The 26,669-nt window shown below is 39.7% G+C and overlaps 2 protein-coding genes across 2 annotated transcripts in view; both read right to left on the bottom strand.

The window, feature by feature from the left end:
- Positions 1-16,030, bottom strand: part of usp36 (ubiquitin specific peptidase 36) — a 30,414-nt gene extending 14,384 nt beyond the window's left edge. The window contains exons 1-9 of the mRNA XM_034711793.1: positions 15,783-16,030; positions 8,347-8,612; positions 8,028-8,249; positions 5,805-5,915; positions 1,785-1,887; positions 1,625-1,692; positions 549-619; positions 348-430; positions 83-194 (exon numbers count right to left, since the gene is read on the bottom strand). Coding sequence (XP_034567684.1) covers positions 83-194; positions 348-430; positions 549-619; positions 1,625-1,692; positions 1,785-1,887; positions 5,805-5,915; positions 8,028-8,249; positions 8,347-8,599 — 1,023 coding nt within the window. The 5' untranslated portion in view covers positions 8,600-8,612; positions 15,783-16,030. The remainder of the gene's footprint in view (positions 1-82; positions 195-347; positions 431-548; positions 620-1,624; positions 1,693-1,784; positions 1,888-5,804; positions 5,916-8,027; positions 8,250-8,346; positions 8,613-15,782) is intronic.
- A 1,740-nt stretch (positions 16,031-17,770) lies between these two features.
- timp2b (TIMP metallopeptidase inhibitor 2b) lies at positions 17,771-25,004 on the bottom strand. Its single transcript, XM_034711794.1, has 5 exons — positions 24,641-25,004; positions 19,647-19,747; positions 19,458-19,563; positions 19,244-19,368; positions 17,771-19,107 (listed from the first exon to the last, which is right to left on the bottom strand). Exons 1-5 carry the CDS (start codon positions 24,768-24,770, stop codon positions 18,910-18,912), a joined length of 660 nt encoding a protein of 219 aa, XP_034567685.1. The 5' UTR covers positions 24,771-25,004; the 3' UTR covers positions 17,771-18,909.
- Positions 25,005-26,669: the final 1,665 nt, after the last annotated feature.

The following is a 26,669-nucleotide window of genomic DNA, read 5'->3' as shown; positions in this document are numbered from 1 at the left end:
GAAAAATAAATGAAAGATGAGACCACTGACAGAATGAGACAGTTCTGTCCCGCAACCAATAGTGTGAGAAGTCTTTGTTCACCTTTGTTATCTTTCCTCCGCTGAAGTTGGCAAACCTCTTCAGTGAGAGGGTCAGTACATTAGACGTTCGATGGACTGTGAAACGCTTGGTTGCCGGCACTTTCTTTTTGCACCTGGAGAGAAAAACAAAGAGAGAGTCATCATGGGTCATCCAAAAGGGGCGTCTAATGTGAGTAAGTGTAGCTGTGGAAGAGAGATGTATTGCGATGCCCTGCAGATTCACTTAAAGATGAGGTGCTTTGTCAGACTAGATATATGGGACTCACTTGGCACACATGTAGGCATTCTCTCCACTTAGTACATCAGGTTTTACAAACAGTTCCAGGGCTCGGACGATGTTTGCTGCTTGCTGAAACACAACACGACAGAAATACCTTGTGATGCTAAGCAGGTTTAAAATATACATAATTTAACACGTCATTATTCCCATGGTAATAGAGGTTAAATTGGAGTTGTGTGTTACATACCCGAATCTCAACAGCGATGTCCAGGTAGGGGTCATATGTGTCAGACACACTTTTACAAATAGAGCATTTCACTGAAACACAAAATGAAGAACAATCAGATCAAATGGGGGAGTAGTGCTCATGACAATCTGACTTCACATTAGTGATGGGCGTATTTGAGTCTGTGGTATCAATATATCGATTCTCACACACTACTCATTTGGGTATCGATTACTTTAATAAAATAGCAAAACTAATTAATACATGTGAAATAAAAGCGAATGTGTCACTTCTGATTCTTTGAGGGTAACTTACTCCAAAGTTTTGTTCCGAAGAGGCTGTTAAAGTTGTTAATTATTTGTGTGTTTTTCTAAATGTATTTCATTGTTTAAAAAAAGGCCACCAAAGGATTTGCATATTAAGCATTGCATTTTCTGATTTTTTTTTAAATCACTGAAAGTATCGGCATCGGTATCAGGTATTGAATAAATTGCCAAAAAAGTATTCGGTATTGTATCGCCCAGCACTACATCACATTCATTACTTCAGGCCCAACTCGGTCGAGGCATGATGGCTGTCTAACATGAGTCTGGTTCTGCATGAGGTTTCTGCCTGTTAAAAGGAAGTTTTTCCTCGCCACTGTAACTAGCTAAATACTGCAATGTGCAATGCTCATGATGGATTAAGGTGGGGTCAGACTGAGTCTTACCCTGTCTTGAAGTTGGGTCTCTGTTCATAATTTGACAGAGTGATCTAGACGACCTATGTTTGTAAGAGCGTCTTGAGATAACGTTTGTTGTGATTTGGCGCTGTACAAATAAAGATAGATATATTGATTGATTGATTGATTGACTTCACATAAAATGAATCACCTTTTTAAAGCTATTTTGTTAACATGAAAAGATGGAAGTATCTGTATGCATCAACATGTGTGGATGTAGCAGTGAAGTGAACCTGCTCTAGCACTATACAGTACATCATTTGTTGACATTGTCTGTAGTCGACTCTAGTCTACTTATTGGATCAATAGTGCGTTAGCAGCGGCTGAAAGTGCACAGCTCTTTTCTACATTAATGTCCGGGGAAAAACGTCAATACCTCTTGACCTGAGGTAACCTCCAAAGATCTGATGAACCAGCGTTGTGGCCTGGGTCTGCCTGTCGAGCCTACAGACAGTAAGGAAACAAGACGATCACGGATAGTTTCATTAAATACCTCGTTACAATCATAATTGAACACAACTAGAACAAAGCCTTACTTAGGGTATCCATTTAGACAAGCTTTCTGCATGGCATCAATGGTGTACCGCAAGAATTCGTGAGCATCTTCCTGGCTGCCAAAGCGAAAGTGTCGGGCAATTTCTGCAGGAGACAAAAAGAGCATGTTAGTTGTGTGCTAACTGAACTCAACCCTGAGGTCTTTAGCCACACAGCTTACTGACACATGAGAGTGAGACAGTCGTGAGCTAATAACTAACACTTTTAGTTTCATAAAAAGGAACACTGATGTGTCATTTACTGCACAGGTTGAAATGTGAGATGCATTAAACATGCTCTCTTTTCAGACTGGATTATTACACACACACACTTAGTCAAGTACTTAATCCTGATGGGTGAATCACAGCATTTTATGACCTGTTATTGCTGTATAACAGACCACTGCTACAAGGAGTGGACCTATGGACACAGTTCTGATCTCAGACTCCAAAAGAAGTCTCATAGATTTAACGTCAGTCAGTCGACTGTGGCCAAGAAAAGAAAAACAGAGGAGGAAAATAGCACAACCAAACAAAGAGGATAAAAGACAACTATATGCCAGAGATGTGGTCAAACTTGAAGACAGAAACTTGTTAAAAACTAAACTGAACAAAGCACTATTTATAGACTGATTTGTCAAAAAAAACATTTCAACAGAGTTAGACCGTTAAGACACAAAAGAGCTGGATCAGGTGTTGTGAGGTTCCTGTAGTCCTGTTCCCCTGCTTTCTTTTTAGCATTGATGAAAAATGATGACATTAAAGGTCCTGTGGTTTGAAAAAGACTGCTTTTTTATGTCAAATAGAAGAACGAGAAATAATGTCAAACAAGACCATCAACAAGAACAGAGACGGTTTCAAAAAAACATTTAGAATGTCTGAAACCAGGGGCGGTGGTAACCTAGCGGTCTAAGCACCCCACGTACAGAGGCTACAGTCATCGCTACTGTCCTCATCGCAGGGGTTGCCGGTTCGATTCCCGGCCGGTCGACCATTTCCTGCATGTCTTCCCCCGCTCTCTACTCCTCACATTTCCTGTCTCTGTTCAGCTGTCCTATAAAATAAAAGGCAAAAAGGCAAAAAAACTTAAAAAAAAAAAAAAAAAAAAGAATGTCTGAAACCAGTGGCAGCAGGGGGTAAACACTGCTGATTCAGCCCTTTTTCACTTGTTCCACAGTTTAACTTCTCACTGAGTGATACTTTCACTTTCAAACAGGAGAAAGATGAGATTTTTTGTTAGGAAGCACTAATTACAAATGTACCAGCAAAGACCACTTTGTCCACTCAGCTCAGCTGCTGGCAAAAACAGATGGTACTAGAAAGAGCTACCCTGCCTGGCAACAGCACGCTGCTGAACGCAAAGGACTTCTCTAAGCAGGAAGACAGTACAAACTAGTGCTGGGGGATATTGAAAATTATGATGTTATCACAATTAAAATATTCTGTATCAGTCCATATCGATAATTATCACGATAAATATCAAATTATTTCATTTAAGTTTAAAGGCAGATTTTTAGTCCCGAGTGAAAGTTGAAGAAATCAGACAGTTTTCTTGGCTTGTATCTGGATTTAGTTTTCTGATAAACTTCTGGAATCCATAATTTCTGACGGTGCTAACGAGAAGCAGGTATTTTGTGGGAGATTACATTTTTGTGACTTTTTAGTTTGTAGATTCTTATTTTTCTCAGGTTGAGGTTGTTTGCATAATTTGATTTAAATTTGCAACAAAGATATATTTTACTGCATTCTGTGTATCAGTTTAGTAGAGTAAGGTTTTGAGTAGTGCACTCCCCTTTAGGGTTAATAAAGTTTACGGGCAGATAGTTATTTCCCACAGTGCAGTGAATGCATCATGTTTATTCCTGTTCAGTTGTACTACGGTCTTGGTTGACATTTAATGCGTCAGAAATGAACAGCAGAAGTTGTCTCCATGCTCTTCCTTTACCCACACCCTGAAAGTATATTTAATGAAGTGTATTAAGTAGGGATGACCACAATTAATCGATTATCGATTAATTGATTGTTAAGAAATTACTCGAAACACACATTTTTGTTATCAATTTTCCGTCACGTGGAACAAACATCATGTGGTCTCATATTGCACTCATCTATCAGGGAGGTGTTTTAAGTTTAAAGCATGTTTGGATGTGAATCAGCTGTTAAAGGTGTTGCGCACAGCGGAGACGCACAGCTGGCGGCTGTGCGTCAGGTCTCCACGTGCGCTTTTTAAAAGAGGATCAATACAAAACTGCTGCCAACAACAACACGGACACAACGGTTGACAGCTTTAAACAGGATATTTCCCTCCTTTGGGTACAAAGGCAACAGACAGGTGGGAAATTCTGGTACGCTACGTTTTCAGACCAGCAACATCAGAACCGTCTGGGCTTTTCTCCAGCGGGACTGATTATGAACCGGTTGCGCTCCCGGCTGACACCTGACCCAATACACGTTTATTTTTCTCAATAAGAACGAGTAGACAGAAAACTGGACACTGTGAGTCTGAAGTACTTTTCTGTTAGTATTATGAGCCTTCACTGTATAAGATTATGTCTGCGGAGAATATTTTAATGAGCCTGATCGTTGACATTCTGCGTGTCAAACGTGTGCCCATATTCAATCCTGTCAGTGATATGCATTTTGTTGCTGTAAAAAATAAAATTTAGGGGGAAAACAACCTATTTGGCATTGTTTTTGACGTAAGAATAATAATATTTTTCTTATCAATTAATCGATAATTGATCGTTAACATTTCCAAAAATCGATCACGGAAAATACTTAAAATGTACATCCCTAGTATTAAGTAAATAGTCACGCAGAGTCAGCACAGTGATAGCCAAACGACTCTGCTTTGAGCTGGTATGTTTTGAGCAGAACGTCTATAAGCCCTGCCTACCTCTCACCCTGCGACATGATTGGCTGTCCAATGCAGTCATCTTCTCCTGTCTAACATTAGGTGGCAACTAGCCATATTAGCGCCCCTTCCATTCCAGTGGTTGGGGGGTGTAATTACATTTCTTTTTCCCATCTTATTTTTATCGAACATTTGTTATATTTATATTGAGAAAATCATCAGTCATCTCAGCTTTAACGTAGCTCTGAACCGTTTGCTTCTGTTGTAATTTTCATAATGGAAAAAAGCTGAAGCTAGTTAATGACATTGTGATCATCATCTTTACCACATTCCTGGCAGAGCATCCCTGTATGTCCATGAGTCACTGCTGAGAGGAAAACAGAATAAGACACTGCTCTCTAATGTCCTGTTTAGGACATCTCATCTCAGAGAGAAGGGAGGTAACATCTTGAAGACATGAAATTGGACTGGGCTGATGAGGTTGTGAGACCTTGGATGATTATACAGCAAGCTCTTTAGATACCAGTGGGATGTGTACTGAGCAAAAGGCATAGATTTTTTATTATTATTGTATGAGATTAGATTGTTGTATCTGTGATTCTAATTTCAAACATTCTTTAAAGAAAAAGGCAAGGGAGAGAACAGCACGTTTCCATGCCCTGGGTTGAAAAGAGAGAAAAAGGTGGACTGTATATTTTTGTGCTAAAGCTGCTCCTCTCAGCCCGCAGTCACAAGGAGACAGAGAGGGCATCGCAGAGGAGGGAGGGAGGGAGGGAGGGAGAGGCAGAAAAAGAGTGCAGCAGCACATAAGGAAGCAGCAGGCAGGTAGGGGAGAGGAGGGGCTTGGAAAGGAGGGGGGGGGGGGGGGGACTACTGTGAGCCTACAGCACAGTACCTCAGCATGTCAAGGTGCAGCACACACTCCATATCTACTCTTTCTCATGGCTTTCATTCACACCCTGCAGTCTGTCCGCTCCACTTTCACACTGCAGTAACTGGCTGCTGTCACATGGCGCTCATGTGGCCAGCGTTACATCACAGAGCCCGAGGCAGCATTCACCCAAACATCAGGTGTCTGCGACTCCTGACACGACCCCACAGTGAAGCCAGCCAGAACTAACTGCTTGATAAGATAACACAGACTTAAAAAGGGAAGAGGGTGGTCTTACTTTTCAGGTCTCGGATGAAGGAGACAGGCTTGATGGCATTGCCCGTGTTGGCAAAGGCTTGGATGATGTGGTTCTGCATTACACAGATCATACAGAAGCCTGACTGATGACCTGAAACAGAGCCCACAACAGCAAATACAATCAGACACAATACAAAGCAGAGGAAAGCATTGCTATTTTTAACACATTGAATGTCAGGTTGATGAGATCAAACAGTTTCAAAGTAAGAGAGGTATTTCTGTTTAAGGATGAAACTCAGACGACACAAAGGTTTCATTTTTTATGGATTTAGAGGCCGCCAGCAGTTACTTTGATTTCCTGATATGGCTGTTTCAGAACAACATAAGAGGAGACTTTTAGTCTAAGAGTTTGTCACGATAAATCTTTTCATCATCGAATCAAGTGAGCTTCAGCAGAGCCACAATCAGCAGTGATTGTACACAGTTACAGTATTAATAGTCACTCTTTTGACCACGAGTCACAGCTACAGTCTATTCTGTTACTCATCTTGGAATCAAGACAACAGAGTCATCAGTGGAAACATTTTACAGGACGAAGAGCCACTGCAATGTGAGATGCAAATCCCTGCAGCGTTGATACTTTTTCGACATCAAACTTTGGAGGCTTGACTTGCTGAGCTACGATTCACTTTCATTTCTAACAAATGACGCCTGCTTCAACACAAGGAGGAGGTGGTGCTCTTTGACCAGTGGAAGAGAGAAAGGACCGGGGTACCAAACTACGCTTTTGTGGATAACAAATTACTCTGCTGCGCTACTTTTTATTTACTGGCCGCAGCAGCTGCATAGGTGTCGAGGGAAGAAAATCTCTGATATGTGAACTAGAACTAGAGATGACAGTATTGTAAAATCCACAGTGGCTGAACAGGACATCAGTGGTGGCACTGAAACTGGTGAATCGTCCCTTCCCTACCTTAAATACAGTATTCAGAAGGCAATGTAATCGCTCCAGAGACTTCATTAGTTAAGTTTTGTCCCTTTTTACATGTTTTTGAAATTAAATTGTGCTGGCTGTCATGGGACTCCCACTACATCCGTGAGCGGTCTGTCTCTGTCACCTTTAATGGCGATAGACCCCACCATTACAGGTGCTAACGGCAGGATTACCGCACCTGTAAGGCTGTTGGCGGACATGCGTTACCGTTTAAGATGAAATATGTGAAGACATTTTTTTTATTTTTTAGGCCTTCTACTGTGCGCTCAGAAACACCACACGCGTTTACCCGATTCAAGATCTTCAGCCAACTTTCTCTGTATCCTTGTTTATCTTTGACAATTGACTTGCTGATAATAGCTGTTTGTTTATTCTATATTCTTGTAATAAAATGTCCATTTCTTCCGCTGAAAATGTATTTTTTCTTGATCTTCTCTCAGTCACACCGGTACCGCTTGCCATGTTTATTGTTGTTAAAATGTAGTAGGCATGCGCAATTCGAACTTGTAGGATAGGGGTTTTCCAGGTGGTTCCCTGGACATGTGATGTTTTGAACCAGCCTCGATTTCATGGCGCAATTAGTTAATTGGCCAATTATTTGCGGTCGTGCCAAATGGGCAATTCCATAATGGTACGTTAAGACTAATGGTCCCGTTTGTGGAATGGCTGGACGTGCATACGGGCCCAGGTGATAACACAGAGTGTTTTATTCTGAAAATTAACTGGATGTTTTAATTTGTTTTGGTGCCTGACTTCCTGTTCTGCTCCATGTGCTCTGTGCATATTGATGCATTGACACATTGACTAGAATTGAAACCTATCAGATCCTGTGCGTGACAGATCGGAGACAGACTCATATCTGGTGGAATTTGGCTGTTAGTCATCATGAGCGGCCCTCATCATAGGGAGGGTTGCTGAAAAGTCTTTGCATTCAACTCTGTCCATTTAAGACGTTTTACAGCTTAACCTAGTGCTCTAAAACTTTGAGGTCAGTGAATCTTCTTCACTGGCTAGTCATAAATCATAAAATGCTGAGTGTCTTAGTGGAGGCAAGGTGGCCTACTGAGGCGTCTGGTTTTGTTTTTGTCATCTTCAGCTGCCTTAGTTTGCATTCCACAGTGACAGTCGAGCACACGTGTTTGTGTGAGCACAAAGGTCTTACAGTAGCTGGGTTTTAACAATGTGGGTGTGCACCATGTGAGGTAAAATGAATGGGAGTGTTCATGCTTCAAGTGTCACAGCATTTAAGAGCACAATTCAAGTACTCACAGGCACGGCTGTGCTCCTTTGAGAGTAAGTAGTTGGCAAGTGGCGGGGTGTAGGTGAGACACTGCACTGTGGAGTTGAGGAAGCAGGTGTTCCCGAGGTTGTGGAGGCCGGCTCCCACCCTGTACACACGCTCCCATTTAAGGGTGAGCTTGTTCCCTTGAAAGAGCATCTTCTGGGGGGCTGGGATCCCATCGCTCTGGCCCCCGACCGAGTTTTCTGACACTGCAGAAGGAGATCAGACCAGCAGTAAGCTTTTACGACTGTTATTAGAACCATCAACAAACGCGTTCTTTTTTTCCTCTTCGGTTTCAGCGCTTACCTTGCCTCTTTATTTGGAGGGGCTCTGCGGCCTTCTGGCCCGTAGCGCCCTCATTCCTGGGGTTGAGAATCACATACTTGTTCTTCAGGCTGTCCAGTTGATAAGAGAAACCCTTGCTGGCAGGCTCAAACTCTATCTTCTGCAAAAGGACCTTTTTTGCAGAAGAGGCCAAGAGTTTGTTGAGGTCGCCCTCATCGCCCGTCTCCTTTCGGCCAGGTTTTAAAGCCTCCTTGAGTTTATCCACTATCGGCATTGTTGGAACATCACTGTAGAGAAAGAAGGATTGAATGTTGTTAACAAAGCTTTGTTTGGCAAGTTCCTTTAGGTCTCCCCTTTTTAAAAAAACATACCACACAGTCGTTTCAGAAATCCCTCCAGTACAGCTTGAAATACTCAATGTCCATAACTTCTGAACTACAACTACAAATTACTGGGCAACCAAAATATGTACTCTGTTTTTCATAACAGAAGCCTTCAATAATAATTAATGAACGTAAGGGCTGTCAGAACGTTTGATAATTTAGCTGGAATTCATTATTTTTCACTCTTTGAACAATGATACAACAACAACAACAACAACACTGCACTGCCTGCTAAGAGTGTACTGTTGCCTAGAGATGGAGAAATGACAACATGTAGTGTCATCCCATCACATATTTGAAAGCTTTATTAGTTTTTTTTTTTAAGTTAAGATTTAAGGGTGTAACGATTCACCCCCTACATCTATGTATCAATTTATATTCCTAGGATCCGACTACATCCATCTGTGCCCGGGAAGTTGGCCTTCCGGACGACATATATCGGTCTCACATCGTTTTAAAAAGGTAATAAATCAATTGTATCGATACTAGGAAATAACTTGTTGCATTTAAGCACAGCAGACTTTATATGGATGTGTTTTTTTGCACTTTTAATGATAGAGACGTTAAACGTTACTCAATTCCGGCTGCCTGTCTGTGACGTCATCGCTATGCGCCAGCAGACAACAAAACATAGCATGGCGGCTGGCAGAGGAGAAGCCAGCAAGCGAGAAATTATGAAGCCACCACTGCGGTCCAGTGTGTGGAAACACTTTGGCTTTTGCAAAGACAGAGATGTTCTAAATAAGTCGCTCGCTGTTTTTTAAGATATGTAAAGGTCAAGTAAAGTACCACGGCAACACCACAAATCTATCCAACCACCTACTAAGGCGGCATGGGATTTCACACAATGCCGACCGTCCAGGCACCTCTTGCAGCGCTCCCGCTGCAGCAGCAGCGCAAGGTAACATCAGCTCTGCAGAAGCCTCAGGCCTTGTTTGTTTATATCCATAATCAATGTATACCTGATTACCTTACAAGAAACAACAGGAATCCAGTACTGTCCAGTATCAAGGTATTTATTTCAGTCACACTGGTTTAATTTTTGGCTGAAAAGATGCGGAATCAATTTCAAGTCACTGAATCGTTTTGGATCGTATTGTTCTAAATGAGCCAATATCCTCCTTTAATCGTAGCGGCAACCACGACTCGTACACCCCTATTAAGATTACTAAAACTAGCAACAAAAAAAATCAATGTCAGGGATGGCAAGAAACTGCTATCTTAAGACCACATCAGGTTGATATGGGCCATGTTAGTGTGTAGCTAACAGGTTCAGGAACATCTCGCTTACATTGACATGATCCACATTACTTGGTCACCATGTCTGGACTTTGAACTCAAACATTGCAGTTAGTGTTGATAGCCTCTACAGGACCAAACATAAACATTAAGCTGATCGTATGAAGGTCTAATCTATCCCTGAGATAATCACCAAAGTGCCCAATAAAAAGCTCAGTGTCTGCTTGTGTTTCAGCGGGCACATCTCCAGGCCACATACATAGAGGTACTCAGTACATCTCAGGAGCCAGCTGGGTCTTGGCAGCTGTCCTCGCAGTTATGCAAGACATTAGACGTTGGTAACAGGGTGGGGGTGGACAGTGGGTGGTGGGGGCGTATGGGGCTGGAGAAGATGAGCGTGTAGAGCAAATAAGGTGTTAACAGCTGCTGTTAACCGTCAGGTCATTTTCTTATCGTTTATTTTGCCTGTTTCAACCTTCTTCAAAAACAACAACAACAACAAAAGAACATTTGCCCAGGCTGTCCGCTTTCCCTTTAAATCCAGTGTTGCTGAGCACTAGAAGGAGCTTTTTAGTAGATAACAGTGCATGCATACCCACATACTGTCTGTCAGAGTCAGCACAGTGGATCAGTTCTGCTGAAAAGCTGCCTGAGTAGTGAGTAAACCTATCATTCATTCACGAGTAGCCGGCATTATTTACTCTGGATGTAGCCGAGGTGCCACAAACACTACAACCCCCTGTGACAGTGAGAGCATTTACATTATGTAGATGTTACAGCACTACAACGAAAACACCATGTAGTGCCCCGAAGAGTGGTGCTTCATCAGAGTGGGCAGTGACGTCATGAGGAGGGAAGGAGGGCTGAACATGCATTGTATGCACAAGGGCACACTGACCTTCACATGCTGCTGATACTGATACAAGTAAGAGCGACAGAGCGGCCTGCAGGGACACAGCCGACTGCAGTGATGCAACGAGAGGAGCAGGCAGTGATGTTGACAAACTGACCACAAACACATGGATGTGATCTGGGCGTTAAGTTGAGCCCTGGATCTCTGTCGTGACTGTTTTTTATGGAATGTCATAACAGCTCAAATGACAGCAATGTTTGCTCATTAAAGGAATAGTTACATTTTTTTTTTAAACAGTGAGGTGATGAGTGAAGAAACCTGTGCGTGGATTTAAGAGGAGGCTACAACTCCTATTATCCCAGCACAGACACAGAACGTTGTCCATACGCAACTACTACGTTTAGTTACACCATGACAAAGCAGAACATTTCATACAAAATATATGTTACTACTCTAGAGCAGGGGTTCCCAAAGTATGGGTTGGGACCAAGCGGCAACCTCCGGTCTACAAATATGAGTCCAATGCGGAAGTGCTAAAATCTGCAGTTCATTGAGAATCTGCTTGAGGCTGCTACGTAAGTAGTCACATACACAAGAATGGGAAAAAGACGATCTTTACAGCAGAAATAAACATGTTTACAGCCTGGTACAAAAGACGAGTGTAGTATGGATAGCTCATTTCTCAATCAGCTCACACTGTGAGGGGGATGAATTTTTTTCTAACGCGGCAACTTTGAAAATATTGAGATTACGAGTCTTCCAAAGAGAGGCACAGCTGACTGCAGGAACACTGCAGCTGTTGGCTAGGAGGCTTAAACTCCGCCTCTTTACGTCACACTGGCTCCACAGCAGCAATATGGCTGCCGCTGCCGACTGGCCTCAAAACAGCTGGGACCCAGTGGGGGGTCGCGAGACACCAACAGGGGGTTGTGAGATGTCTTTCAGAATGTTTTTTTTTTCTTATCTAAAAATAATCATTATTATTATTATTTACTTTTGTTTTTATTATTATTTTCTGTTTATTATTATTCTTTCTTTATTATTATTTTTTTTTGCATTTATTTATATTCTCTTCTTGCTGTTGGTTTTGTATTACTTATATTTAATTTATTAACTCATGGGTGAACAAAGAAATACTGAAAAAAATGCAAAAAAAAATGTTGAATGACAAAAGTAATCTAAAAATAGTTTTATTTATCCATTATACTAGAAAATATCAACAAAAATAGTAGCTAAACTTAAAAATAAAACCTTGAAAATACAAAATGTAATTAGTTGTTTGCCTTTTTTTTGCCAGATGACTCCTAAGTTTAGGGTAAGTGAACAGTTATTATCAAAAGCATCATTAGCGGTAGGTTAATTCATAACGGCACAGGAAAAACACATGCTCATGTAGGTAGGGTCATTTTCTGCAGACCAGCTATATGAAGCCACATTAAATCACTTAAGGAACAGTGGGGGTCGCATGTCTTTGGCATCTATATTTTGGGGGTCGCCGGCTGAAAGTTTCGTAACCACTGCTCTATAGTACAGCTATATCAAGGAGAGATAAATGGCTGATTAATGGTGTTTTGAAATAATCGGCTGATTTAAAAAAATGTCTGCAGACACTGCAGGCCGCCTCGTCAGTGCTCCCTCCTGTCACTTGATGGATGGTATACGAGCAGGTTGTGTAGTGAGAGTGACTAAAGTTATTTTTCTGTCTTTCCTTGCTTAGATAAGCTATTTGGCTTGTAGCCGAGTCTGTCAACAAAGAATAAACAAGCATCTAAAAATATGCTTTGAGACAGTCTCACAGAGGTGAGGATGTTAGTTTTGAGCCCTGTGTCTTCACTGTAACTCTCAAGCACCCTGCTGTAAATGTGTGCCTAAATTTCCTCAGTCACTGTAGTCTTTTCTAAATGATAGAGTTTCACCTGAATGACAGCATATCAGATCTAAGACAATACCTGGCTGGTGTTCTATATACATTCTGTCATAATGTATAAAATAATGCAATATTGCTTCTGACATTAATATCTGTCACGTTTTAAAATCTGTAACTCAATCCAATGTCTATTTCAAATCCATCAAAAACATGTTACTGACGAAGAGAACCATGTGTATTAGAATGTTATGTGCGTGGAATGATGGAATAATACATGACTAGTTTCTCCTTTTTAACATTAATTGTTTGATTCTATCAAATGCTAAACAGCAGCATGATAACGGAATTATATAACATCCATCGGCCGACCTGCTCTCGACCACCAATATCAAGTAATGTCTGTATGATCAGTTTGTGGTGACATCCCAAAATGAATGCTTCCCCTCTTGATGTCCTCAAGAAACGTATACTGGTAATAGGAGAAAAAAAGTATTTATAATGTGCTGCAACCTCATTTTTCTACATTACTGAAAAAAATCAAATAAAAATGATAACTTTATATAAGATCATATAAGAAATCCCATATTAAGACGGGTTGAAAATTGGTATAATACACTTTAGGGAACCTGTCTGTGGCCCTCATTTAATCACTGCCGCACTTGATATAGCTTTGAGATATGGACTAGAGCAGTCCTACCAAACAGATTTACTGAAACAAATAAGTAAATATGATGCTGTGTTTTGCTGCAACAGATTTCCATGTGTTTGATGTCACAGTTCTCTGTCTGAATGACACAAAGAACTTCTCAACGTATCAACGCTGCTTTCAGCCACTGTGCTCCTATACTATGGAACAGCCTGCCGGAGGATCTGAGAGGAGCTGACAGAGATATTATACTTTTAAACATATACTAAAAAAATGTATTTATTCAGTCTGGCTTTTATGTAGGTTAAACAATTTTATTACTTACCTTTTACTGCAATATTGACTAACATGTTGCTTTACTATTGTAGTAATTTTAAACTGTTATCTTTTTCTATTTTTATGTATTATTTATTCATTCATTTATTTTATTTATCTACTCAGTTTTATTGATATTTTTAGCCTTAGTTTTATTTTCAACTTTATCCTTACCCTTTTTAAATCTATTTATTTTAACCATTTGTATTCTTAATTTTGATGCTTCAACTTATCTTAATTTAATTTTGGTGAGCATTCCCCTACTATGTCTTGCCATTGTTTTATTTCTAGTTCTTTCTTGTTTTTCAATCGCTGTAAGGCACTTTGAGTTGCATTTGATTTGTATGAAAGGTGCTTTAAAAATAAGGCTTGATTGATTGAAGATGGAACGAACCTCTGAATACCACTAGCCTTTCATCCACTGTGACATTAGAAATGCGAAATACTACTTAACAATTTCCTTTAGATTTTTTAACTTTAAAATGGGTCAAATTGACCCACAATATTACAGGAGGGTTAATGATGTTCAAAAAACAAAAAAAATTAGGGGTGACTAAGTGAAAAACTACACAGCACATTAGTTGATAGTGAAATGTACTTTGGTTTGCGTCTAATATTAACCGTCCTGTTATGTTGCGGGTCAAATTGACCCTTTTTAAAGTCTATTTTAGTCAATATCTGCCTTCCAGACCAGCTAAATGCAGCATAAAAATCTGGTCAGCATGTGACAGAAGAGGTGTCCTGTTAACTTATCAATATCACTTCATTAAAAAAAATCAAAATGTGAAGTATAATAAACAAAAATCTAAGTCATGTAAATTTTTGTATTTATATTTAGGGCTTTCCAATGTACATAAAAAAAAAGGTTTAACATGAATTTTCTTAAAGAACGAGCGAATTATCCTCATTGAACGATGATCTGTGAGAATAAAAGAACACTCAATTGACTTAATATTGATTTAAATGGTTAGTAACGGAATTAAACATTATATTTAAAAAAAAGTGTTTTGAATGACAGCATATCAGATCTAAGACAATACCTGGCTGGTGTTCTATATACATTCTGTCATAATGTATAAAATAATGCAATATTGCTTCTGACATTAATATCTGTCACGTTTTAAAATCTGTAACTCAATCCAATGTCTATTTCAAATCCATCAAAAACATGTTACTGACGAAGAGAACCATGTGTATTAGAATGTTATGTGCGTGGAATGATGGAATATACATGACTAGTTTCTCCTTTTTAACATTAATTGTTTGATTCTATCAAATGCTAAATGCTAACGGAATTAAACATTATATTTAAAAAAAAAGTGTTTTGGGATTTTTTTGGGGGGGGGGGTGTTCTGACACATTTGGATAAATGAATATGCCCCGGGTCAATTGACCCAGGAACGGTATTGCTGATCCAGGGAAAGGAACATAGCAGGAGGGTTAATGTACATTTTTAACACTGATGTTTTGCTGCTATATTGCATCATGTTTGAATACTTCATAAATTGTATGTAAAGTAGTATACCTGCTGTATTGAACGATAACGTTTACCACCATGCATTGGTATCACACAGTATCTCCTCATGGACTAATAACGCGAACGATTGATTTTTTTGGGAAGCACCTGAATGCACCACAGGTATTGCTTCACTTCTAAAACCCTTCTATGGATCGTGATAGATTATACGACAAGTTGGCTGGGCGATTTCACTGGTTTCATTCGTAATTATCGATATCACATCTGGAAGCCTCAACTCTTTGGGGCCAGTCATCATGGCTTAAAAAGCTAGGCTGCTAACATACACCAATGCTACGTAAATGGCGACCACAACGTTCAGGTTTGTTGACAGATCATCGACAGTGTTTTAGCATACACGTTTACCCCTCTTATCATGGAGTTCTATCTGCCGTCTGTTGGTTCATTTTCAGCCTTTTTTACGCTTCACAGTGGCAGCGGGAAAATTAGCCAGAGAGCTAGCTTAACGTGGCGGAGCCTCCAGCCTCCCTCAATGCTGCAATGTGGGTTAGCATCTCAGCGTTCAGGTGGCTAACAGTCCCCCAACCGCCACATCTAGTCCGTTTAATTTATGAAATAACACATGAGGCATGTCCTTAAACATATTAAGAACATAAACACAGCCTTCGTTCACCCACCTTTCGTTCAAACGTCCAAAATCTTTGACATTAAAGGATCTGCTTCCTCAGCTGTAGCTTTCGAGTCTGGTATTTTCGCCCATGCTGCATTATCATAGGGCGGAGCTGACAATGATTGACAAGTATAAAGGACCAATGGGAGAACAGGTCACTCCATAGCTGAAAGGTTCAGCCAATCAACGCTTGAAGTGACGTAGCGCTGTCGAGGGAGAACCACACGTGACTTCCAGCCAGCGCTGTTTACCATTGATGCAATCCTTGGCGAGGTACATGCTCACAATTTTCAATCTAACTATGAGAGTAAATGTATTTGATGGAGTGATGGAGTGTGTTTCAACTGGCTGGAAACATGTCTCTATTACTAAGCCCCCTCTAACACACATAACACTCTCGAGTTACTTCATCCCCCCATTATTTTCCATGTATTTATTATCAAAAATGTCGGTATATTGGCTTACCCTTGGACTTGTCATTTTATTTAACGTTCATGTAGTGAACCAACAAACTGGTAGGGCACAGAATGGCTCGCCCAACGCCAAATTGAATGTTACCTTTCAGCCTGAATGACATATTGTGTATTTAAATTGTACTTGTATTTATTGTTGTTGTTTAATATATATTAAACTGCCATTTTCAATCTTGTTTTATTTGCTCTGGTCTCAATAGTAAATATGATCACGTTCAAAAGGTTGGCTTGGCTATATATCAAATAAATATTATGTAACTTAATTTCTTAGCGTGAAAACCTGAGAATGTCGTAGCGATATCATATCAGTTCACATGGATAGGCTCGTGAGGGAATGTCTTTACATGTCATTATTTGTGTTCACCACTTGGCGGCAGCAGACAGCTGATATAGTGTCGCAAAACAGTCACTGCTGCTCATACTATTTACCCAGTCTTTTTAAATATAGAAAATTGCACACAATTTGAGCAGTGGTGGACAAAGTACACAGCTTCATTACTTAAGTCAAAGTATAGATACTCCATGTCAAATGTTACTCGAATGGAAATGAAAGTCGCTCTGTCAGATTATTACTTGAGTTAAAGTACTGAAGTACTAGCTTTTAAAAATACTTAAGTACTCAAAGTACTTCTTAAAAAATCTCTAAACGTTGTATTTTCAAAAAACATAAGTGCAGTCAAGAATACATAAGAGTGCATTCAGTTACATTACTTGAAATCTCTAAAAAGTATACCATGGAATAAAAACAGCAACTTAATTACTCTAAGCACAGACAACTTAGTTTGAAATGTTCATCTGGAATTTGACAAACGTTACGTAGCTCAACACGCTTTCTCCGGTTGGATTGGGAATTTTTGTAAATTTGGGCTGAGTGGGGAACAGGGAGAACATTTCAAACGATATGTATCATTCCTCATTTTAAAAAGCTTCTAACACGGGCTGAAGATATGGCCAGGGGTGCTCAGGTGGAGTATTATAGCCATTATTACCACCTCTAAATTAACTGCCTGATCTGAGTGAAATTTGCTCTGTGTTTGCTCCACATTCAACCATGGGATCAGGTTTTAGAAAAGAGAAGGAAATTCATCAGCTGACAACAAAGCAAAAGTAGTGAGTAACTAGAGCATTGATAGAAATGTAGTGGAGTAAAAACTACAATAGTTGTCTTCTAAATGTAGTGGAGTAAAAGTAATAAGTTCCCCACAAAAATAATACTCAACTAAAGTACAGATACTCAAAAAATGTACTTAAGTACAGTATTCAAATAAATTTACTTTGTTAACGTCCACCACTGAATATGGTGTGTGTTTTTTCTGTTATATGCTCTATGACCATTCTCTTAATTTAAAGGCACAAGCTCCATGTAACATACTGCATGCCCGTGTTGGTTGGAACATTGCTATATTTTTGCTTTGATAATTGAGAACAAAACCTGCAGAATGTTCATTTTACTTTGGAATTTACAATGATGTGAAAACACTGAAGTGCTGTCAGAGGGATAACAAATAGTCAGTGCAAAGCATTCAAACAGGGTTTGACATTTAATATTATAGTCAAAAAATGTACAGTATTGTTTCAAATGGATATGCATGCAAAAATCACTTCAAATGTCTCATGTGAAACCAGCACAAGACAGCATTTTTGGCTACAGTTTCAAATGAAGAAGAATTTTACAGTCTTATATTAGTTATTAAAGTTAAAAAACAATTGCTCGATACTTTTACGGTCACATCAATACAACAGCTGATTGGTTACAATTACTTCTTTAAATAACAAGGCCAACAACTTGGCCATCTACGCACATTAAAAATGTGTTCTTTGATAATGCTATAAAAACGTGTGGTCTTTTCTTTACACAATGGTTTTATTTGTCACAGTATGTATCAAAATGGCTTTTTTTGAATAAAATATGATTAGTCATTTTATCTTATTAAATTAAAAATGCTCTTACACTGAAGCATAAAAAGAGATGTAATATAAAAATACAAAAAGAAGGATTCAATCCTCTTTATCAGACAGATATATAGGAAACAATATGGCCACTGTGAAAATTGTGTTAAAAGTGCGTTTTTTTCTTTTCAGGATTATCAAAAGTAAAATATTTACCCAAAACAGGCGGACCACACCTTTAAAAAAAGGGAAAATGTTTTGTGTACTCAGCATGAGAAAGAATTCCTTCCTTGTGATAGCTCTGCTGTCACATACTGAAGAGTGTAAATTGGCAGCTAATGTTTTTAATGAAAACAAAGATTCACAGAACTGTTATGACTTAAAGGTATGTATGTGTTGTATTATAGCAAAATATTTCCCTTTAAACACTGCCTTTGATTAACATAGGAATTGATGAAAAGACAGCACAAGAATAAAATTGCCCAAAACAGTAAAACTTGAAAATGATTATCAATTTATTTCAGCAGAGGGAGGAGTGGTTTAAGCTGAAGTGCTTTGGATTTAAGTATCTGAAAGTGCTGAATTCATAAGACTGCTGTTTAAAAAAGTCCATGAAAAACAATTTCACCCTTTTCATCCTGACCACAGAGCACAAACCCTTTGGCCCTCTTAACAAGAAAATTCAAAGTTTTCTTTGTAAATGTATTGCTGTTTTTGGTATTTGTATTTTGATCCATCTCTATATCCTCAGACCATTGAACAGCAGTGGAGCTAAGGGTCTTCGATGTCCAGGAAGTCCCTTTTGGGCGGCGCTGACCCTCTATACCAAGCACAAGAGTCATCACTCCTCTTAATACAAGCAAAGTGTTTGGCCTGCTCTCCGTCGACTGTCTTGTCAATCACCCAGTCCAACCACAGGCACTCCGCCGGGCTGCTGATCGTGCAGGGGATGGAGGTGCAGTGAGTGATCTAAGAAACAGAAAGAGACCAGGATCAGGGATTGTGCTTACAGCGTGAAGTATGTATTTTTAAGCTTCTTTTAGTGTGTGGTCACTCAGAAGTGGCTAATTCGACTTTGTTGAATGTGTCTTTTTAACATTTCTACCTTGCAATCACAGCCCATTTCGTAGCGCTGAGTCAGGCTTTTCTTCTGGGTGGCACTCAGGTCCTCCCACGGCTTGATGAAGTCACACAGTGTTACATGCATCTTCCCGTCGCTCTCCAGTCTGCCTGTGGAGGAAGGACGGTATGTTAGATGCACCAAGGAACAATACGTTTTTGCGTTTTTTGTAATGTTTGGCTTGTGTTAGAAGTTCTACCTGTGATCAGGTACTCTTTGCCATTAGTCTCTAGAGTTACTCCACACACTGAAGAGAAAGGGGCGGTAAAGATGGCATCAATTTCCTGGTCTGGACCTTTGAACATCTGTTGAAACAAACAGAGGAAAGCACATTGAGATTCATTGTGTTGTTTTTACTGTAGTTTAAGAATAGCTTTATCTTGTGTACCTTGATCTGTTTGAGGTCATACTGGATCCGTGTGATGGGGTTTCCATAGATGTTATTGCCAACCTCAACCTCCTTCACTCCAACCAACTTTGCCCTGATAACTGGAGAGACACAAAACAATGTGTGTTTACATTAAGCTTAAAAACAAAGCTTCAAACACTATTGTTATAGTACGACTGATCTAGATCTGGGTCTGATATAAGCCCTGCCAGGTTCAGCATGCTGGTGTTGGCTATGATTCACTGCTGTGGCTTGGATCTTGAGGAGTTTGTATGTGCCAGGTGCAGAGAAGAAAGAGGCACATGAGAGTTTCATCAGCTGCAATCAGAGCAAGGAATGTGCGCTGCCTGCTCCCAGGCTGCCGGGCCGACACAGGAGGAAGCTAGTCAGCAATCTTTGAAAAAGCTCAACTAAAATGCTCGCCCCCAGGCCTCTCTGCAGAGGTGCTGACAAGCAAATCAACCTCTCCTTCTCCCTTTCCCCTCTCTCTCCTTCTCTCTTCTGCGCTCCACAGTTGCAGCTTCCAGATTCAAAGAGGAAAAAAACAACAGTTCAAGTGGAAAATATTATCAGAGCCATACAGATGAGCTTTTGAGCTCAAATACTGAGTACTTAACAAAATATGACTCAAGTGTCTCACAAGGGCTGCTACTTTCATGTGAATCTGGATGATCAATTACAGTAAAACATTGATCATGTGCCAGACATCGTTAAATACCTATGGATTACTAAGTGGCAGTGATTATTGTACATCTACATGACAGCTACGGTAAAAAATAGATTTATAAGATCATAGTGAAAATCTTTCAAGTGGAGGAAAGTAGCGACAGAGCTAATGATAACCAGATGTTCTCTGAGTCCAGCCCTTTCTTTCACAAGGTGGCAGCTACTGACGGCCTCGGACCATCTCCAGCCGTGCTTCTAGCCAAACAATAAGATCAAGCCTTTTATTTACTTTTTGTATGACTGAAGGTAGGAAGCTGCGAGCCACATGTGCCCTAATTTGATGACAATAGAGGCTTAGAGAACATCTCCTTTTAAGGGTCTAAAGAGTGGACTCTGAAGAGAAGAAAACAGAGGGAAAATAAGAGTGTGTGTACAGATGGAGCGGTTTCATTCTCCGTGCAAAGGATCAAAGGAAAAAACGGACAGTTGCAGTGCAGAGGTAGCATTAGCGTACAAGTGTCCTGTGTGCACAAGGACAAGAGAATCCTTTAAAGTTAAAACAGTCACAAACATTGATTCGGTGAGGAAGAGGAGAGGTAGAGAGCACAATAACAAAAGAGATAGAATTTGAGTTTGAAGCCGAGAAAAATGTGATAAATAAGGAGTCTTGCTGCACGACTGCAGTGAAGGAAGAGAAGATGCACAATGTGGGATGATGAAATACACCAAGTAAAGATGATTTTGGTTTACAAAATCCATCAAACATTCCGAGTTAGAAGTGCTGAGAACAGAAACTGTCCAACTTTTTGGGCTACACAGTGGATTAGTGGTAAATCCTGTTCGCCTGAATGTGAAAAATCACACACAGACCACATCTCCGTTTACTGGTCTAAAGTAGGGCAGGTGAAAATATACACAGTGTGTAAAAACAATGAAATATAAGGGCTTATGTGACGGATGTGTGCTATGAAAACATTCAGGCTTCAAAAGGGGAGTTTTCTGTTACTCAACATTAGCAGAACATTCTCATAAAAGCAATTTATTTAAGAAGAAATCATCAATACAATGAAGAAACGCTTTCATTCTGCCTACACACCCCTCTGAAGCTGTAATAATACTGTACAGGTTGTTTCTTGAGTTTGTACAGAGTTGAATCTAGTTTATGTTATCAGTACTGGTAGAGTCTATCTGGGAGGACTGGGTGGTGTTTAAATAAACAAGCTGAGTGAGAGCTTTCAAAATCATACGTTACTGAAAACTGTGAATTTTATTGAACCGTGTAGTTTTTGAGTGACTAAAATAATAAACCCATTATCTTGAGCATTGTGTTGTGGTTATGGCAGTTCTTTAAAAAACAAAGAGTTAAAGAGAAGAAAGCAAATGCATGTCATGTAATTGCAGTGCCTTTAACATATCCCCGAAGAAAGCCACAAAGTGGTCAGACTGCGAACGAGGAAAACTAAACTATGAATTCAAACTGAATCCTCTCCTGATCCTCTGTAAGGAAACATGGATTTAATCCACTGTTATCTAATTTGAAAAAATATGTTGTATAGTCTTTCTTGCACTATTGTTCCTATGATATTGAAATGTAGACGTCTGTTGTCCCACACAGTCATTAATTTAGCACATTAAGAATTCACCAGGTTGACACGATGCAATGCATTGCCACAGGTGATAATCATAATCAATCTGTTAGTGTCAGCTCTTGTTTGCACAGCTTGTTGTCCATGGCCTAGTTTATGCAGGCAGTCATAATAAGGCTAGCTTCCTTTTAAGATCACTGAAGTAATAATAATAATAATAATCGATCAACAATAATAAATACTTGAATACATACACTGCATAGATACATAGCTGTCTTTTAGGAACATTCTACAATCATTTAGACTTTTAAAATAAACTGCAAAACACAAATAATGAGTTCAGCATATGACCAACTAACATTCCTCTGCTTCAGCCAAACACCCAAAGAGGGATGGATTTCAATTTATGAGGAAAATGATCTGTTCCCGCTTGGCCTGATTTACCAGGATAAATGGAGCTTCATGGTCAAACTGATCAAATGTTTTGTTTTTATTTACTCCAAAGAAGAGCTGAGAGAGAAAAGACAATCTCCAGGAAAATACATAACATGGCAAAGTCAACAAAGACAAAGGTGGTGAGTCCAGTTAGAACTGCATTCTGTCTGATCAGACTATTCCACACCCCTCCCCCCAGAAGAAAGGAAAGAAAAGGGCAAGTTCAGCAAATTTTAACTGTTCCTGACAGTTGAAAATGTTCAGTTTAGAGAAGTTTGCGACCTACTCATGCTCTTGAGTAATCTCCCGTTGGCTCCAGACACTCGACTTAAATAATACTTTCACTTCAGCAAACTGTCTGACTGTAAGTAGGGGTTCCTCAAGGCAAAGTCTTACTTGTGCAGACACGGCATGGGAAAAAATACAAATGATTATCTCCTTATAATGCTGTGCTTAATAGAAATAACTTTGAATGGTGAAACAGGGGGGAAATTACCTGAGGTGTAGAGGACATTAGACTGGAAACAGAGCACAAAGATGTTCTTAATAACAGAGTGCCGTGCAGAGCTAAGAATGACCATCATTTTGAGTGTAGCATCTTTTGCGGAGTCAGCCACCCAATCATTTTCTTTGCAGCAGCCAGCAAATTAACATAGCTATAACATCAAATTAACATGCTTTCTCTCAGAACCTACAACTGAAAACTGTTGAACTTTTGAAATGTTTGTTGTTATGAAGATTTTAGGTTAAAAAAAAAAAGCTACACAGAGAAAAACAAAATGACAAAATGCTGTTTTATGTCAGGAGGAGGGTCTATCCATGGTGCTGAAGCAGGAGTCATTTGGGGGTGGGGGTGGGGGTGTGTAATGTAATGTTCGGATCTGGCCTCAGATACTCTGAAAGTATGGACCAGTATAGGAGGTCTCATGACCACCACGCACAACTTTAAATGAATGGAGCTCGTTCTCCCCTGACTGATCAAATAAATGAAAGCCTGCATTTAAAACTTATTTAAGTGATCCCTCTCAGGGTATTTAGCAGAAATGATGCAAAAAAAATGTAACAGTGATGAGAAAAGTAATTTTTACATTGCTTCAAAGTTGACTGCACTGATTGTATTTGTAGGCAATGTATGCCAAACATTTTTTAGCATTAATTATATTTATTTGTGTTTGTGGTAGAAGTACCAATTATCTACACTTTACCATCTGAGACAGTCGTAAACACGAGAAGAATTTGGACTAATTTCCTATCTCTCTGGCAACAACTTTTAAATGAAAGCTTTACAAGGAACTGCTGAAAAATCACTTTCCCTCTACAGTAAACTCCCCAGCAGGATAATTTGGTTTCCTCAGCCTCAGTCAAGGAATCCAACGGTAGAGAGAAACCTTTGAATAAGACAGCTCTGTGTACATACCACACACACTGATCCAGCCTCACTACCAAGAAAAAAGACCCTCAGCAAAGCTGGGTTCAAATAGTTACACAGGCTGGTCACTGTTGAGACTCAGGGCCTGAACGTGAAATCAGCAACAGGCAGTGTTTTGTAAAAGGTAAGTAAGGGGGAAACTATTCCCATGGTCTCCAATTTCAATTGCCATTCAGAAGTCATTAAAAGGAGTGCACCGTTAACCTCTCCACTACTGAGCTGAGGATGGTAACACTGTTTGCTTTTGCTGTTAAACTTACTCCAAAGTTCCCTTGACGGGACAATAAGTTGGATATCCCATGCCTGTTCTGTTTTCTTTTGAAACAACCCCCACAAATGATACTTTAAGATGTATACATTCCTACATTTAAAAATTCTGAGCACTCAATGCTTGTCAGATGATATGCCTGGTTAAAGATCTTCTAAAAAAGCTGCAACTATTTTACATGTTGGGTTTCTATTTGATCTGAAAAGTGAGCTCAACAGTTAGCTACCAGGTGAAATAGAAGTGCCTTATACTTAGGTTACATTTTTTGCAGAATCAAAGCTTTTAGCAAATGACTCAAGAAAAAAAAAGGAAAAAAAGGTGAGAGAGAGAGAGAGAGAGAGAGAGAGAGAGAGAGAGGGGGGGGGGTGAGAGGGGGGGGGGTGGGGGGGGGGGGGGGGGTGGAAAGAACAGAGTGAAAGACAGAAATTTCCATCCTCCTCCCCCTGTAACTGTAAACACAAGAGGAGTGCTAGTTTGCACAGTGTGCCACTTCAAAACTCACTTTTCATTTGCATAAAACAATTTAAAGTCTTCTCAACTTCAATAAGCCAAACAAACAACGACTGCATGCTAATTCACATTCATTTACTTTGCTTTTAAAACTACTTACCAACGTCTGAGTAGCAAAACGCCTGCTGAGGATGCACCGGGAAGCAGCTGCAGGCTTCTGCAATTTCTTCCACCCGCCAGAGAAACAGGATGGCCAGAGTGACAAAACAACTTTGCGCTGTCCAGGTCATCTTAGGAAACTAGGATGTTAAAATATTAAAGGGGGAAAAAGGGAATGAAGTGAAACACCCTGGAAAACCTACAAGAAAAGAACCAAAACTGTCCACAGCTTCGAGGTGACTGATGCTCCGCTTGTCAAACACAGAGATGCACAAGGCATTACAGAGAGTTCATTCCTGTCGTAGTCTGCACTCAGGTTCCTTCAAGTCTGTTTTCTACTACCGTCTGAGATCAGGCGCTTTTTATTAGCACAGGCTCCTCCCCCTGCTGTGCCCTCAGCCAGGAAACGCTGCAACCAGAGGTCCGGGATCCCAAAGGTTTCACATCCATCCCGTAACCCCGTCACCATCTGTCACAATTACGCTGCACGAAGGGGTGGATGATTGTGTTAAACATTGGGGTGACGTGAAACATACAATATATGTCAAGTAACCCCAGGCAACCCACATAAACATGAAATTTTTCCATCAACAATTTCCATGACATGGAACATCAACTTTTACTCACGTTTTCACCCCCTATGACTCACCATCAACCTTCACCTCCAACTTCTCCAATTGACAGATTCACACATTCACTTTTAAATTATTAAATCAAATCTAACACTCATTCTCAGCAACGAAGAAATAATCTGAATGTAGTTCCTTTGATAAAGCAATGGTAAACAAGCCACTCATTCAAGTGTGTGTACAAAGGGGAAATTATACAAAATTGCCTTGCAGGTATGGTGAAAGGGAAGGTCACAGGGTCAGCAGTCAAAATAGTTTATTCAGTGAAGAAAAATAAATGAAGAGTTCATTTGCAAAAACAGTTAACTCACTTTTGAAAAGCTAAAAAAATGTTTCCAAAAACAATTTTTTTTGTAGCTTTTGGTATTATCAATCAACTGAGGTTGGGTAGCTTTGACTAAGTAAAAATGACTTTACTAATCAGAGATATCTTGAAAATCTAACATTATTAGGAATCTATATTAAAAAAATATATGTTTTTTGAAAATGTATAAAAAAAAGAGTTATCTGTTTTTGCAAATTAACTACTTCTGTGAAATAAAAGAGAGTGTTGGTCTCTCTCTGGTGGTCAACCACAGGGCAAATGAGCTTATTTCTTGTTCTAGATAGAAGCTTGACTAAAAGCCGTAAGGGTTCCAGACTGACCCACATCTGACCTTGGTCTCTACTTCCTCCATGCTGTCGTAGTTAAAGTTACCACACAAACCATTTGTGTCACATTAAATTATCATATTTTCACAATGTTAAAAACAGTGTTGTTTCTTAATGTATTTCCAGAAGTGTTTAGATGAACTTGTAACCTCAATCTCAAAGTTGCTGATGGGGAATGCACATAGTTCTGTTCTCATTTAAATCCAGCTTTAGTGAGGCTAATTGAAGCACTTTTTCCTATAATGGATCCCATCAAGTGCCACTGAGACATGTTCATCAATAATAAAGTTGGCTGCTTTATTTGTGTCTAATCAGAAACTGGACAACTCACTCTAAGAACTTGGGAGGTGTGCGTTTAGTTCTCTAAAAGATTAATGTCCTCACCCTTGGTAGATGGCATTTCGTTGCCTAGCAGTTTGGCAGTGTTTTGATCTAAGTAGACTGTGTCTGCTTAACTTGACCGGACAAAGCTATGTAAGGCATGTGGAAGTTAAACTGCCAGGAAGACTGAAGACTGGTGGTGCTAACTCTGCTAACCTAAGCCACACTTGTCTACCTTCAGACTCTGTGATCCCATGTTTAGATGTGTTGAATAAATAATGCACAATTTTGACTGTTGCTGTTTTCCTACCTTGAGAAGAAAAGGTAAGGCCGGCTAGTTAGAATTAAATGTTCTGTCTCACCGACTAGGACAGTAGTCACTTTAGGACATCCCTGCTAAGTACAAATGAAATGTTTCAGCTGGCAAAT

The sequence above is a fragment of the Notolabrus celidotus genome, chromosome 20, assembly GCF_009762535.1.
Source record: "Notolabrus celidotus isolate fNotCel1 chromosome 20, fNotCel1.pri, whole genome shotgun sequence".
NCBI lineage: Eukaryota > Metazoa > Chordata > Actinopteri > Labriformes > Labridae > Notolabrus > Notolabrus celidotus.
Note: the sequence above shows the minus strand (reverse complement) of the source record. Positions and strands in the feature narration are given on the sequence as shown.